Consider the following 15,664-nt stretch of genomic DNA (forward strand, 5'->3'; position numbering starts at 1 on the left):
CAATGCCCCCCTAGAGCTCCCAACGCCCCCTGGGGGGCTGTACCGCCCCCGTTGAGAAACACTGGGAGATAGGTCTCTAAAACCATAAATGCCTCCCCATACAAAAAAAGACATACAGTATATGACACAAAATGATTCATGAACTACACGTCTCAAATTACACAAACTGTAAAAGTAGCCCATTTCTTATTTTCCTTTTATGAGTGAGGCAGACACACATGCAATCTACCGTATTTATATTGCGCACATAAACACTGTAGATGGAATATGTATGGGTTTGCACTCATATGGCACATCCTATAAATAAGAGGCCAATTTCTTCATTTTCCTCATATACAAACTTGAATAGCCATTGAATCATGTACGTTTCATATAGACCTATTTCTTTTTTGTATGGGTCTTAAAAGGGAGAGCTTACACAGCACACCTTCATCAACAACAGGGGGTTTTGGCATTCCTTTTGGCTGCCCCAATGACTTACTACTGTATAGTTCTGGCTGATTTCACTGAGATGTATGCTTTGCAGATATTGTTGATAGATAAAAGTGTATGCATTATTGATGCATGGAAAGTTTTTGTTCTTGGAAGAATTGCTCAGTTGAACAGTTCCTCATTTATTTATGCTAAATTCAAGAATGGAAATCACGCAAAGCAATGGGGAAAAAGTGTGATAACTGAATATTGTTAAGGGCTGCACAAAGACAGTTTCAGATTATTCGAATGGTATCTATATAAATATCTAAACATATGTTGGGTGTGCTGGATTTGCTGTGCTGTGCCATACTTCTCAGACCACTTTCAGTGTTTTTTTTTTTTTTTTAATACAAACACAGTTAACAATTTTGTAACTTTGTTTGTTTCAGTTTACAAATGCACTTTAATGTTCACACAAAATAATAAATATGCATATGCCATTACATAACAAACATAAATAATTGATGTGCATTTTCTCCCCCACAATTGTGATGTTTTACAGATAAGCATTATGCAATCCATATGTCGAGACCGTAAGCCGAATCCGCTAGACAACGCTATGCTCTATTTACACATACTTAATCAGACACCTCCCCCTTCCCTCTCCCCTCGTGATTACAGTATGAGCAATAGTAATCAAGCTGCTTTTGAATACCACTCCATTCATATTTGCCCATATTTCATGTGTTGGCGCCAGGCATTGGGCAAAGAATAGAGCATTACAGACAGCAACTGTGCCAGCTCAGAGTCGGATTCTGTGCCAAATGAGGTGTCGGCTGGTGGAGAGCCAGCTAGTAGCTGATATGTTCTTCAGCTTGGGACCGATGCATAGCATATATCAACGCCGCAGGGATTAGGGGAGTATCTTGTTATTGCTTCAGGAAGGCCTACATACATACAAGTTCAATATAAGTTGGGAGAAGAAAAGGGATGGTATATTACGAAAAAGAGAAAAAAAGAATGAGCAAAACGCAGCACAATAGAAAAGGCAGGTGGTCTCCTAACGATTGATCTGTACGGTAGAAGAGGAAGACTACACTGTGTTCTCGCAACCTAACTCTTAACCTCAGAGTTATGAAAGACAGCTTTTCAAACACTTTACTCAACACACACACTGTAGTATGTGACTCATGGTCAACCGACTGAATGGTAGAATATTCTTTGCTAATAATTTATAGCCATACATGCCATTCATTATTCATCGCTCTGCCTTTCTCAACGTAAATATGGGATGCTTCCAGTGTGGATGAACGATTTTGACTATATATAAATAAATACTGTTTTATTCATACCCTTGGAGAAGTTGTCTGTGATTTGGTTTAAGCATGGTTCATGATATGTTGAGGATGCTTGAGCTAAACAGCCAATCAAATCAGACCCCTCCTTTCCAGTCCTCTCAAGCCTTGAGTTGACTGCTGGACAGAGTTACTTACATCGCAGTTCTTGCCAAGTACACCACCACTTATGAGGGCCAGGGCCAGGGTACACAAAGAAAACAACTGGGGGGGGGAGAGAAAGCAAATACACACGGAATCATTATTTTGAATCCTGTCAGAAGAACTTTGTATGATATGTATGATTGTATGCTAATCCAAGACCAAACTTTGAAAGGAAAGTGCACTGTATGATAATGCACACTAGATGCACTGTGCTACCGTATACACACCATAATAACCTCTTTCCACAGAACATCCCAGTCCCCATCATCATCCCTTCAGAAGCAATCTTTACAGAAACACTCTCACGGGAGACAGATATGGGGCTTTGTTGGTAGAAGAAATGGGTGTATGCATAGAAATGGCATGGCAGTGAGCCAAAACTGAGCAATGATGAGCCGCGAGAGGGAGCGGGAAGCCAGTGATATTCCTGAGTCAATCAGGCAAGCTCATGATGAGAGCAGTAATGAAGAGAGGCAGCACGGAAGCAGCGAGGCGATAGGGTGGTGTAGGCTATGGTGTATGGTGTGTGGTGTGTGGTGTGTGGGCCGGTGTGTATGGACAGAACTGGATTACAATAAGCCCCCACCACCGGCTCTGACGGACGCCAAAAGCTTTTAGATACAATTCCAGGCAGTCCGTCCCCAGTTTGCTGATGGCAGGTAATCACTGGCAGTGTGCCGTTTTGCAAATAACCAAATTACTTTCGTGCTTTTCCACGAAACCAAAGGGGGGGAAAATTGATCTAGCAAAGTAATGACTGTAGTTAGCCTGCACTAGCGCACGCCCCCAAAGGATTTAGGGGGCGGGTGTATTGTTTGGGTTTAGATAGCAATAGAGAAAAAAGGTGGGATGGCAAGGATTTACATGGAATGACATACAGTATGTCAAACACAGGCTATCACCGGCAGTGTGCCATTTGCAAATCACCAAATTACTTTGCTTTAAAGAAAAAAAGAATGATTTAGAAAAGTAATGACTGTTGTTAGCCTGTGCTAATAAACACCCAAGGGACTTAGTGTGGGGTGTATTGTTTTGGTGAAAAAATAGAGACAGGTTGGATTTGAGATGGGTGGGATTTGCATGTGATGAGAAATGTCAGCCTGCAAGAGGAGAGTTAAATGGAGCTCTACTGGGATGTGTGGAGGAAATGCTTCTGTGGCGATGAAAGAGTCCCATAGGCCTACAGAGTGTCACGTTGGCTTTGCAAGCACCGTACACACCGCCATTCCAAAGGTATCAACCCCATTTCAACACATATAGTTCAAAGACTATCTTCATTCTATTTTTAGTGAAATGTTTGCTTGAAATTGAAATGTCTTCTCGTTTCTCTTTTTGGCATGTTGAGAAAAAATGTAGATGCAATAGGACAAAAATCAATGGTATTTTTCTTCAAAACATGAAATCAGAGATATGCACATCCAAGGCGCACACACACATTATGGCTTCCATAGTTGGATTGAAGGCTACTTTAAAGCATTTCATGTTTGCTCCGTCATTTAGTGCTGACTACATCAGACTCTCTTAGACATCACCTTCCTTTGGTCTGAAGACATCTACATGGTAGGACTAGATTTAAAAAGCCATTTGTTCAATTGACGCAACATGCTGGATTGTACCATGTAGGCTACCTAGATTCTACATGACAAATTGCTAAACCCAGCTAAAAGTTCACGCATTAAAATTGGATTTATAGAGTTCGTAGAGAAAGGACAAAAATCTCCAAAAAACACCAACGATTCGGTTTACCATCGTCAACATAAAAAGCTCCCTGATTTGTCGTGACCTCCAGCTCATGCTCATTTTGCATTGTCGAACTGCACATGAAACATCAGGTATAGTGTTGTAAGAAGACCATAGCAAACGAAAGAAGCTTATCAAGCCGGCAACGTAGTGACACACTGGCTCTACATTTATGCTTTGTGCGTGTGGTGGAAACAGAAACATCCCAGCTTTGTTAATTTTACAGACTTTTTGTGTGTGTGAGTGAGTTGGTGTTTAGTAGAAGTTGGTATTCTGATACTGCTTGATGTCCCAAGTTCCCTCTGCAGCTGTCTGGATTCACTCGCACATGTTCACATACGTACATTCTCAGTCACAAAAGTCTGTCAAGTCAAGGTGACTCAACTTTACTTGGGAAGGTAGGGGAAGTTTAACGGAGTACAAACCCCCCAGAGCCCACCACCCCACTTACTGTAAAACCCACTGTTCCCCCCCAGCAGGGCCGCTGACAGGTTTTCTTGGGCCCGGGGCAAAAGTCCTGTGAAAGGGCCCCCCACCTAATCCATGTAATGTAATGGGAACCCATTTCTGGGCCCCCTCTCTCACTGGGCCTGGGACAACTGACCCCTTTGTCCCCTCCCGTCTCACCCCCACCCCCCCCTTCGGCATCCCTGGCCCCAGAATCCTCTGCACCCCACACTAGATCACAGATTGGAAGATAGCCGTGATCTGATTTGGTCCGTCTCTGGAAGGCTGACTATGGAGTCTTTCTTGGGCAGTCCGCCGGACTCATGGGGCTGGACAGGCCTGAGCGGGGGCAGGGCGGCTGGCGGGAACGCTCCCATGGACATCTGGTGGGTCAGCGCCACCCTTTGTGGCATGGTACTCCTGAATGTCATGGGTCCCACCATGCCAGCGAGGGCCAGGGGCGGAGGAGGGCCTATTGAGGTGGAGGAGACCCGCGTGGACTGAGGTGGACTCGGGGCTGCCCCTGCCCCAGCCCCTGCCCCTGTGCCTGCCAGGCCCATCCCCATCCCCATGCCCATGCCCAGTGCCGACATCTGTATGCCCAGGCCTCCGTCGTTTGGGAGCGAGGGCTGGGAGGCCGACAGCGCCCGGGCATCCTGTAAGGAGTGCGTGCTCCTCCGGTGTGGCGAGGGCCGGTGCGTCGGGCTGGGCATGTGCTGCTGTTGCTGCTGCTGCTGGACTAGTGACAGCTGTGAGCCTGACAGCATTGTCCCACCTCCTCCTCCTGCTGCCCCTGCTCCTCCCGCAGCGCCGGAGCTGTACTGGAAAGTCCTGCCCGCTGCGGCCAGGGGGCTGTGCGAGGGCGAGGAGAACATGGCGGCTGAGAGCGCGGGGTGCGTGGCCGGCTGCAGCGGCACGGTGGAGGCGGGGCTGGAGACGTTCTGCAGCAGCTGGAAGCGCCGCAACATCCTCGGAGACTGCAAGGTGCCAGACCCGGACCCACTCGCGCCGCCCAGACCGGCGTTCCCTAGAGGCTGGGTGGCGAACTGCGGGCAGAAGCTCATGGCCACGGCCTGCTGCAAGGTGGCGATGGCGGAGCTGCCCGCGGCCTGGGCACCGGAGGGCGAGGAGGAGAAGAGGCTGCTGGCGCCCTGCAGGGAGGGGGTCATGGACATGGCCCGCGGGCGCTGCAGATCCACCTGGCAAAGTCAAGCCAAAGTCATCTTAGATATATCATAACTGGCATAACAGACTTTGCAGGATTAGCTACTTTTCTATCAGATTTTGGAGTCTAATTATTTTTTCTAGCGATACAAGATAAGTCTGAGGGCTTCTTTCGTTAATCCACCTCTGTCAAGCAAATTAAGAGTTGGTGTTGGATATAAGATATCAGTGGTTCTCATTCTTTTTTGAACAAAAACACCCTTGACCCTATCATAAGCCTGTTAACGTCACCCTTAGTATTAAAAAAATGAAATAGACTAATGCCCTAATGGTCTGAGGAAGATCCCACTGGTGGATCAAGATATTGGCCTTTGTTTAATGTTTTTTGGAGCTAATGCCCTGTGTGCAATGCAGACATCTCTCACACTACAGAATAACCTTTTTCTTTACCTGCCAAAATGGCTGGCTGGTGTTCATCTTACTAGCCAAACACACTAATGGATTAAAGTGGCTAGTAACTTTTCTTTTTCTACCAGGCCAGCCAAACTGAATGTTTAACAGCATTTGACTGGTTGGCGGTTGTTAATTCAGAACCCTGACAGCAAGGTGTAGGTATTAAATGTAAGGTGCAAAATGTCATGTTGACCTGTTACAGTATGCAATTTACGGTAATAAAATGTTATGTTGACATGATATGTCATTTACGGTAATAAATGGTTATGTTGACATGATATGTCATTTACGGTAATAAAATGTCATGTTGACCTGCTATGCAATGTACAGTAATAAAATGTCATGTTGACCTGCTATGCAATTTACGGTAATAAAATGTCATGTTGACCTGTTATGCAATGTACTGTTATAAAATGTCATAATGACCTGCTTGACCATCTCCCGGTCGTACTTGACAATCTCCTGGATCATCTCGTTCTCGCGGTTGTTGAAGATGCCGGAGTTCAGATCGTGCTGCACCTTGTGCATGAGCACAGAATTCTTTTTGCCTGTGAATTCAGAGGGAAAAAATAGCTTTAAAGTTTTAGACCATGTGCAGATTGAGCTGGGTAACTATAAATACTACGCCATTGTATTTCCAACTTTCCACTTTTACTGTAGCCTACACACCACAAGTTCAAAGTGTAATGTGTTTCAAATGTATTCCAAGACCACCAGTTTTTTCGGATTTGGAATATGCAATGTAGGCCTATACAGAAAGGATATATGGATAAATTATGACGTGGTTTTAATATGTGTCCAACTAAATGTGTACAGAGAAATGCATTTCTTTTCTACTGCACTAATATTTTGGCAATGTCAAAGTGCTTCATAAACAAGATGGATGCCTGGAAGACATTTGAATAATAAGGCAGGATATTCACAATAGCTCACAAGAACTACATCTATTGCAATTATCATTACAATATGCAAGTCCACACATTACTAATCAACATTTTAAACATTCAAACATCTCATAAAACGTGTTGTGTAAATGGCAAATAATTCCGATTGACTGGTTTATGTAGGTCAGGTAGTCTCATCTCCTATGCTGGATCAATAGTAATCACACGTCATGGCTTCCTCAAGAACTCTTGACATCAGGATGCAACTCATACAAAGGCCCATGTCCCTCACATCCAATCACCCATTTGAGCCATGAGACACCACCATCCTTGAATGTTTCATAAAATAGCTAAATAATACAACAGTCTGCCCAGTTAATTTCGCAGTGTTAATTCAACACTTAGAAAACCAAATGAACCCTCACTGTGTTGTCCCTACTCTGTAAGAGTTGATTTAACACATCAGCATCAAATTTTACTGCATGTTCCTTAGCAGACTCTATGGACCTCATTACAGCTGCAAGACATGATTGCACACCTGTAAGTCCCTGATTAAATTTACATTCTGACTCCTGAGTTATAGAAGGCTCGGCAGAGAACACCATATATTTATGCAACTGAATCGTTATGTTCCATTTAGATGACGTTGTCATGCAATGAGACTCTGAGTTATGTAGGCCACAGGGTACAGACCTGGCAGTAATGTGGGATTAGATGGCTAACTCAAGGCCATTGCAGCCATAGAGGATGGAGAGGGTCATTGATTTGCTCCCCCACCCACATTCATCCTACGGTCATGGGATGCAAACATGCAACCCTCCGATTCCCAAGGCCAACTCTCACATTGACATGTTCTACAGTCATGTTAATATATGATAGATGCACATGTGTGCACAGTACGTACGTGCACACATGCATAACAGATGTGCCCTCTCAAACACATCACACACGTACACAGGAAATATCAGTGCCCCATGCATTACTGATGTGGTGCAGTAGGTTGAGGGGGCTGTGTTATAGTATATTACATAGCACAGCATCCAATATATCACTACAGAACACAGGATGGCACAATACATCACAGCACATCATAATAAAGCACAGCACAGCATGACACAGCACAGCACAGTGCATAGTATGTAACACTGCACAGCATGATGCAGCATCACACAACACAGTGGCACAGCATAGCACAGCATAGCAATACAGCAGAGCACAGCTTTATGATGTATTGTGCTGTCCTGAGTTCTGTATTGATATTAAATATTATGCTGTGTTTTGCTGTGTTATAGGGGTGGGCGATATGGCAAAAATGTCATATCACGACTTTTTAACATGAAGTCTCGATTTCGATTTTTTTATCACGATCTTCCATCCAAAAAAGAAAAACAAAAATCAATTTTGATATGCTTGCAATTTGTAATTTCCAGTTCATAAAATGTTAACACACTGATGACACGCTCATAAAGTGCACAATTAGAATACAATAATGTAGAGAATAAAAGTGAAGACAACAACACAAGTAAGTAAACATCACTTTGATGCTGATAGTTAACATCCTCACTGTGAGACGATCTATACGATTTCTCCACTTTGGCAGATTTGAGACGATCTTGTACTCGATATCACGATTCACACTTTATATAATCATATCGCCCACCCCTACTGTGTTGTATACTATTTTGTGCTGTGCTGTGCTATTCTATGATGTGTTGGGCTGTGCTGTACTACCCCTTACGAAAATTAACCATGGTTTTCATTTTTTAGGGGGCATGGTTCGTGACTATGGTTCAACCGTGGTTTGACTATGGTTTAATGATGGTTTAACTATGGTTTAACTATATCCTTACGAAAATTAACCATGGTTTTACTATGAAAACTAACCATGGTAAAACCATGGTTTAGTTATTCATAATTATTCATTACATTACACTTCATTACATCACACATTACACTTACACCCCAGTCCCTGGAGCGATGTTGGGTTAGGTGCCTTGCTCAAGGGCACTTCAGCCATGGATGGAGGTGTAGGGAGAGGTGAGGGTGGGATTCAAACCTGCAATCCTGTGATCTACAGTCCAACTCCCTAACCATTACCGGATAACCCCAAAAAACAAGGTTCGTGACTATGGTTTAATAATGGTTTATGGCAAAGAGTATACTATAGTTAGACCTAGTTACAACATAGTCACGGACCATGGTTTTCATTGGTTACCCAAAAAACATAAAATAAGCCATAGTAAAACCATGGTTGGTTCAGAGTACTTTATGTAACCATGACATACCATGGTACCATGGTTACTACATTAAAACCATGGTAGAACCATAGTAAACCATGGTAGATTTTCGTAAGGGACAGCATGCTGTGTTGTGCTGTGCTGTGTTATGATGTGTTGTACGGTGTCATGATGTGTTGTGCTGTACTATACACTATGCTGTGTTATATACTATGATGTGCTATGCTGTGAAAACAATGTGCAACTGAAAAAACCCTCTCAGACGGACCCCATACAGACAGAAGGAGCCATGTGGGTAAGAAGATCACCTGACGCCATCTCCATGTCTCTCCAACTTGTCAATAGCCCTTAACCGCATCACATCAATAATGGCCACCATGGGTGATTAGTTTAGTCATCTCTGTTTTTTTTTCTATCTCTCTTCTTTATTAGAGTCTCTATTCCACAATTTCCCAAAGCAGCATCCCTCACTAATTCTCTTTTATCCTGTTCTCAGCAGGCACACAAAGGGCAGAAGTAATCGTTTGTTTTAGTTGGGGATACGTTTTTGCAAGCCGTGAGACTGAAATTATTTCATGTGAATTATTTTTTGTACTGTCAAATTGCTCCTCTCTATGGTTTTACCAGCCACCCCAGCCTTTTCAAACAGAATGAACCCAATTATCATTGACAATCCCTTTCAGCTGGTGTATTGCATAAACATTTGTCTGAGCTGTGCTTTGTTTGCGAGTCCCTTTTTTGTCACTGTGACACATAGCACGCCACCACAGCGAGCAGTGAAGACAGTCTAGTCAAGCCAAGACATTTCATATCGGTCTTCGGGCTATTGAATAGGGATGTAGACAGCTGCTCCCTGCCTGCCCTCACAACACAAACAATGACAGGATGGGACACACAGAACACGTCCAGTCAGTCTCCACCCTCCCACCTGAATTGTTATTTTTTTCAGTGTTGCATTCTGCTCTGTCAAAATGGGCTGCTTCAAAGAAATGAGCTACAAGTAGCTTGGTAACATAGCTCTAACTCTAACCGAGGCGCAGTTCGTAGCTAGCATAGTTTTTCTCGACAAGGTAGGTCCATATCATCAGGACACCTGGTCTCCAAGCCAAAATGGTGGGCCTCTTAGCCACTTCAATGACAGTGTGAGGCCATGAAGAAAGCCATCATGGTGGAGCATTTGCATGCAGGATTTTAAATGGAATACTGGCAGTATATATTTCGCTGCATGAGTCATTTAAACTCTTTTCCGATTCCGAATGTGGACAATGGACATATTTCAGGAATATTCAAGTATAGCATAATGCTCCTTCACAGATGTAAATGGAATATTGTGGAGCTTGATTTAAACCAAATACTAACACTGTCCCATTTAAAACTGGAATACTCCCGGCATGTAATTGCACTCATGGTGGAGCTTAGAGTGCATAGGGTTCTGTGGAGCAGCTTCCATTTAGAGGTAGAGCTGGATGAGACTGACAGAAATTTGGATTGGATTGGAGATGTGGAGAATACAACAAGGACACAGACTATTTTAATTTCCAATGTTTTCATTATAGCAAAAAAAAGTAGAACACACAAAAGCGCATTTTCTTCAGTCAGTGTCAGGAGAAAGAGAATATTTTATAAATGCAAGAATTGGTCCTTGGTTAGATTTTCAGGTCTGAATAATTTTTTTTGAATTGTCAATTCCGCCTGTCTCCGGTTTACCATTACCCCCTGCCTTTTCAAGCTGGGTGAACCCAATTACCATCGACAATCCCAATTCACCCAGCGCATTACAAAACACATTTGTCTGAGCTGTGCTGTTTAGTCAGGCTCAAACATTTCATATCTGCAGGCTATGAAGTTGGAACCTGGACTGGCTGGGGCGGCGTGGGTCCAAACGCAAACAATGACAGGATAGGAGAGACAGTGTGTTCAATCAGCATTCACTTCCCCCACCCCGTCCTACACCCCCCACCACCACCCCTATCCCAACCTGAAACTCAGGAAATGAATTGATCTAATGCGACTGGCTACCATGGCAACCGTGTGCAGGTGGCAGATGCATGCATCACGCTCCTTTGTAAACATCTGGCGTGTCATGTGACCGGGGGTGACCTCAGCACAGCACTGACCTTGAGGGAATGTGAGAGGTGTGTGTGTGAGTTTCTTTGTGTGTGTGTGTGCGTGTGAGTTTGTTTGTGTGTGTGTGTGCGTGCGTGTTTGTGGGGAGGGGGATAGGACCAGGCGAGGGGATGCTGTGTTTAGCAAATGATACACTCAGCCTGATGACAGCACTTTCACACCCCCATTGACCTGGGGGATGGTGCCCTACAGTAGGTGGTAAGCACGGCACAAAACGAACACAAACACAAACACAAATGCAGAGTACGCTGGCATTTGCAGGCAGCTCATTTTATGTTTTGTTATATGGAAATATCACTGTTAAAAACAACTGTTCCTTTGGTCTCTACTTTGACTCTAATGAATACAGTATTACATAACTGTGTGTTTCACTTTGAATAACTGTTTAAATAACATTCATTTTCAAAGGAAAGGCTTGAAACATTGATATTTGGACAAAAGCTCACACTATCGTCTTGCTTAACAAGACACAAAGTGTGAAAACCATGTTTCACTTGCCTGTGTGTGTGTGTGTGTGTGTGTGTGTGTGTGTGTGTGTGTGTGTGTGTGTGTGTGTGTGTGTGTGTGTGTGTGTGTGTGTGTGTGTGTGTGTGTGTGTGTGTGTGTGTGTGTGTGTGTGTGTGTGTGTGTGTGTGTGTGTGTCCATACATGTGTCTAAAGGACAGAGAGAGAAAGAGAGAGAGGGGGGGAGAAATAGAGAGAGAGAAGGAGGGACAGAGAACGAGAGAAATTAAAAAAATACAGAGACAAAGAACGTGCGTGTGTGTGTGAGAGAGAGAGAGAGAGAGAGAGAGAGAGAGAGAGAGAGAGAGAGAGAGAGAGAGAGACCCTATTACACCCACCTATTCTATTGAGTCTGTCGATGGCCACGGTTTCGAAGGCTCTCCGCATCTGAGGGTACTCCTCCAGCACCTCGTTGAAGTTGTCCACGGAGAGGGAGTAGAGGCGGCAGTAGGTGTCCGCCCGCACGCTGGCCGTACGCCTCCCCCGCGTCAGCAGACAGATCTCTAAAGGGAGGACACAATGGACAAGAGGCAGAGGTGGGTTAATGGTAGCCTGATCATCATTGACTTCCAAATCTCTTTGAGACCTGGTCTGGCCAGGAGCATAACAACTAGAGGCACTCTGAGAGAGCAGACCTCCGCCAAGGAAGCTGTTTGATAGAACATTTGACTATGTTACACCCTATTTTTTATGTTAAGCCTTTTTGTGGAGTTAGAAACTGGAATGTCAAAAGTCGCCCTATCCCGCAATTTTCAGTCACTCCACAAAGTTTCATCCTAATTTGTTCATGACTTTTTGAGTTATCCTGCTGACAAACAAACAGACGGACAGACATACAAACAGACAGACAGACAGACAGACAAACCAACGCGACTGAAAACATAACCTCCTTGGCGGAGGTCATTAACGGTTCCCAAACGGCATGGTTGACCCACCTCCCTAGGTTTGCTACTGGTTAACTGGCTTCCGACAAAGTGGGTGGAGTTCCCAATTTTTCTGGAGATCAGAAACTATATTTACATTGCTCTTGGCTTGACTAGAGGTGTTGCGTCACTAGGAGGGCGTGGCCAGACTAGGTTATTGGAGCCGTTCTCAATGTGTGGTCCATGCACCGCTGGAGGTCCACGAAAGACCTCAATTGGTCTGGGAGGAGATTTCTGCAAATGTAACCCACGTTTCCAAGGCAAGCTAGAATAATCTGTTTTTTGTAACATTAGTAGAGGGGTAAATCATGTCTAAACTAAAAACGACAGGCCTGTTATTTTAAAAAGTGATCCAATAAGCGATCTGAATCTACATTTGCATCACGTGAAAGTTGTAGCATGGACAAGCCCGTCAATTCAGTTGACAGATGGTTCTTGAAAACAATTTCTGGGGACAACGTTTGAGAAACACTGGTGGACACTAATGGAGGGACCAACCCGGGTTCAGGGGGCTGGGAAACACTCAACCCTCCCATCCCCACTCCCTTCTCTAAAGAGTTTCAGGTACCAGGTAGACTAGTGTACTTATACTGTACTACTAAGTCAAATTAAAATATACTTTATAATGCGCTAGGGTCCAAGAGAAATGGACAAATCTCATCATCCCTCTCTCCTTTTTGTGTCGGCAAAACGATTTCCCCAGGGGCACTTTACTCCTAAAGCCATCATAAACTATAAGCAGGATATGTTCAACACACATACATGATACAGTAGATACAAATTCACGGTGTAGCCTGTCCTTGCATGCATGCTACCATCAGAGAGAGTAGAGAGAGAGAGGTTCCATTGGCCTATTGTTTCCTGGTTCTATTTTGGCCTCCCTTTAGGCAGACCTAGGCAGACCTAAGGACTGTTCTATTCATTGTAGGAGCATTATGACACGCCCCTTTAGGCAGACCGGAACCTGGTCGCATTAGGTGCCCATAGAAACCTATTATGTTGGCATATCTCTATAGAATATCTCTGCTACCATGGTTGGATTCCAATACGCAGACTACGTCCTCGGTCTGTGCTTGTGGCCTCGCGTGGACAAAGCAATTAAGTCTCCCCGCTGTCAGCCTAGCCACAACAACTTTTGGGGGACTATTCTTCATTCACCATCCCGTTTGCGAATTAATGAAAAAAATTGCATTAGAATTGAGCTTTTGCGAGATATTGAAATACAATGCTTTTGTCGGTGACGTCATCACAATGTCACGAGGAGGCAAGTGAGCAAGGGAGGACGGGAGTCCGCATATTGGAATGTACCTATGTCTTGCACTGTGGCAGTACTTCATTTGTGGTACAAATATGTCCCAACCAAAATTCCGTTTTCAAATCATTGAGATATAAAATGCTGACACAAGCAGTTTTGTTTCTAGAAAGGTACACTATGTGTGTACTTTGTGTGTGTCTTTGTGTGAATGATGTGCATGTTGGAACAGATCCTAAACTTCAAAACAACATATAACACTTACAGTGCATACAGTTTTAATCAGCAGAAATGACTACATTGTAATTTATATACAGGGCAGTCACTGAAGCAATGTAAAGGGTTAGTTGCCTTGCACACTCCATCCATACATCCTCTTGCAATGGAATATAGACTTGCAACCCTCCGATCTCAAGACCAACTCCATAAACATCCTTTTTTTCAACGCTATTTCAATTATTTTCCTTTCTTTTTGGTGATACATGGCACATAAACATTTCACATAGCCGAAGGTGAATTACAATCTTTGCATCGCATCCAGGATTTTCTGGATTTATTTCTAGTATCTGCACCAAAAGACAGCAAGAGCAACTCTTCATCCTAGTAACACTCGACACAGATTGCTTTTTCTACCACACATACAGAAAGCTTTCCCATGACAAAATAGGCGTGGATTACACACAGATCACCTGATGCAGACCGTTTTAGTCTCTGACAAAGACTAATATAGATTTCTTTACTTAATCAACCCTCTAGAGCAGTGTTTCCCAAACTATTTCTGCTGAGGCCCCCTTTTGCACATACAGTGTATACGTGACCCCCACCTCCCATATTCCAAATGCCAAGCCAAGCTTAATATTGCTACATTTTAATTTGAAAATCACAAGAAAAGCAAATACATAAATGGCTGCATAAGTGAAGACTATTACTAATAAGTTATGGAATGGTAGATTATGTGGAAGTATTACATGGAAGTACTGTATACTGTAGGTCTATAGAATACATTTTATACACAGTGAAAATGCAGCGTTAATTCGACACTTAAAGAGTTGATTTAACTTCTAGACTGTATTCGGTCCAAGAGTACTCTCTGAGTGTTGAATTAACACTGCTTATTTTTACTGTGTGCAAACAGTCCCTTCTCTCTGTGACCCCCATAGGGGTATCGACCCCCAGTTTGCAAATCACTGCTCTGGCGAAAAAATAGCCTGGTTGGCCACTGTATGGTCTGAAAGTCAAGTGCATAAACATAAGATGCTGATTGTGCTTTTATATGCAGCTCTCTCCCGCAGCTGCCCTAATGATGGGCCTGTTTTGTTCTCAGAGTAGCCACCTCACGACTCTGCACACAGGGGAAAAGAAAGTAATCAGAGCCATAAACCATAAAGTCAAGAAAGCCAGAGAGGAAGCATCTCTGCTTGAATTATAGGTCGCATAAACTCTCGGAGCTTTCCATCTAAAATGTGCACTTAGGGATGAGAAATTCCATATTTACGTAAACGGAGCTTTGTGAGAGTTGAGCGAAATAACTGTGCATGCATGAATGTGAATTTTATAGCGAGTCACTATCGCAATCAATAAAAGTTAAATGACTGAATACGGGAAACGCTTGATGGCAGAGAGGATGAAAGCAGATGAGACTGACTGCATGCACTGTGCTGTGGTTGGCTCTTGTATGGGTGCCTGGTCTGTAGTGTGGTTGGGTTGTCTTGGCAACCAGGATTCCTCTTCATTACTTCCCTGGGTCTTCTCTGTTCAACACTTTCAGCTTTTAATGATTCAGTGAGTTAACAGGAATGGCTGTGTGTATTCTCTTCGTGTTAATTTCTCTGGCATCCCAAAAGGCACGTGTTCACAAACAGGCACGTAGAAAAGGTGTGCATGAAGGTAACAATACACTAGTTTAAGTGTGAAATCCCCATTACCTTCCCCCTTCGTGTTTTTTTTTTTTACTGACACGCAGTCAGTTTATTCACCAGGTTGGTGGAAATGTGCTACAATGAAAAGACTGTAATTCACC

The 15,664-nt window shown here is 43.7% G+C and overlaps 1 protein-coding gene across 2 annotated transcripts in view; it reads right to left on the bottom strand.

Annotated features, from left to right (window-relative positions):
* Positions 1–4,301: 4,301 nt before the first annotated feature.
* hcn2b (hyperpolarization activated cyclic nucleotide-gated potassium channel 2b) overlaps positions 4,302–15,664 on the bottom strand; it is a 70,105-nt gene continuing 58,742 nt past the window's right edge. The window contains exons 7-9 of one of the 2 annotated variants that reach the window (XM_063201394.1): positions 11,808–11,972; positions 6,144–6,265; positions 4,302–5,287 (exon numbers count right to left, since the gene is read on the bottom strand). In XM_063201394.1, the coding sequence (XP_063057464.1) occupies positions 4,337–5,287; positions 6,144–6,265; positions 11,808–11,972 (1,238 nt within the window). In that variant the 3' untranslated portion in view covers positions 4,302–4,336. Of the gene's footprint in view, positions 5,300–6,143; positions 6,266–11,807; positions 11,973–15,664 lie in introns of both variants that reach the window. The other variant, XM_063201393.1, reaches the window with a different exon arrangement.

Source organism: Engraulis encrasicolus, chromosome 6 (genome assembly GCF_034702125.1).
Source record: "Engraulis encrasicolus isolate BLACKSEA-1 chromosome 6, IST_EnEncr_1.0, whole genome shotgun sequence".
In the NCBI taxonomy this organism is placed as follows: Eukaryota; Metazoa; Chordata; class Actinopteri; order Clupeiformes; family Engraulidae; genus Engraulis; species Engraulis encrasicolus.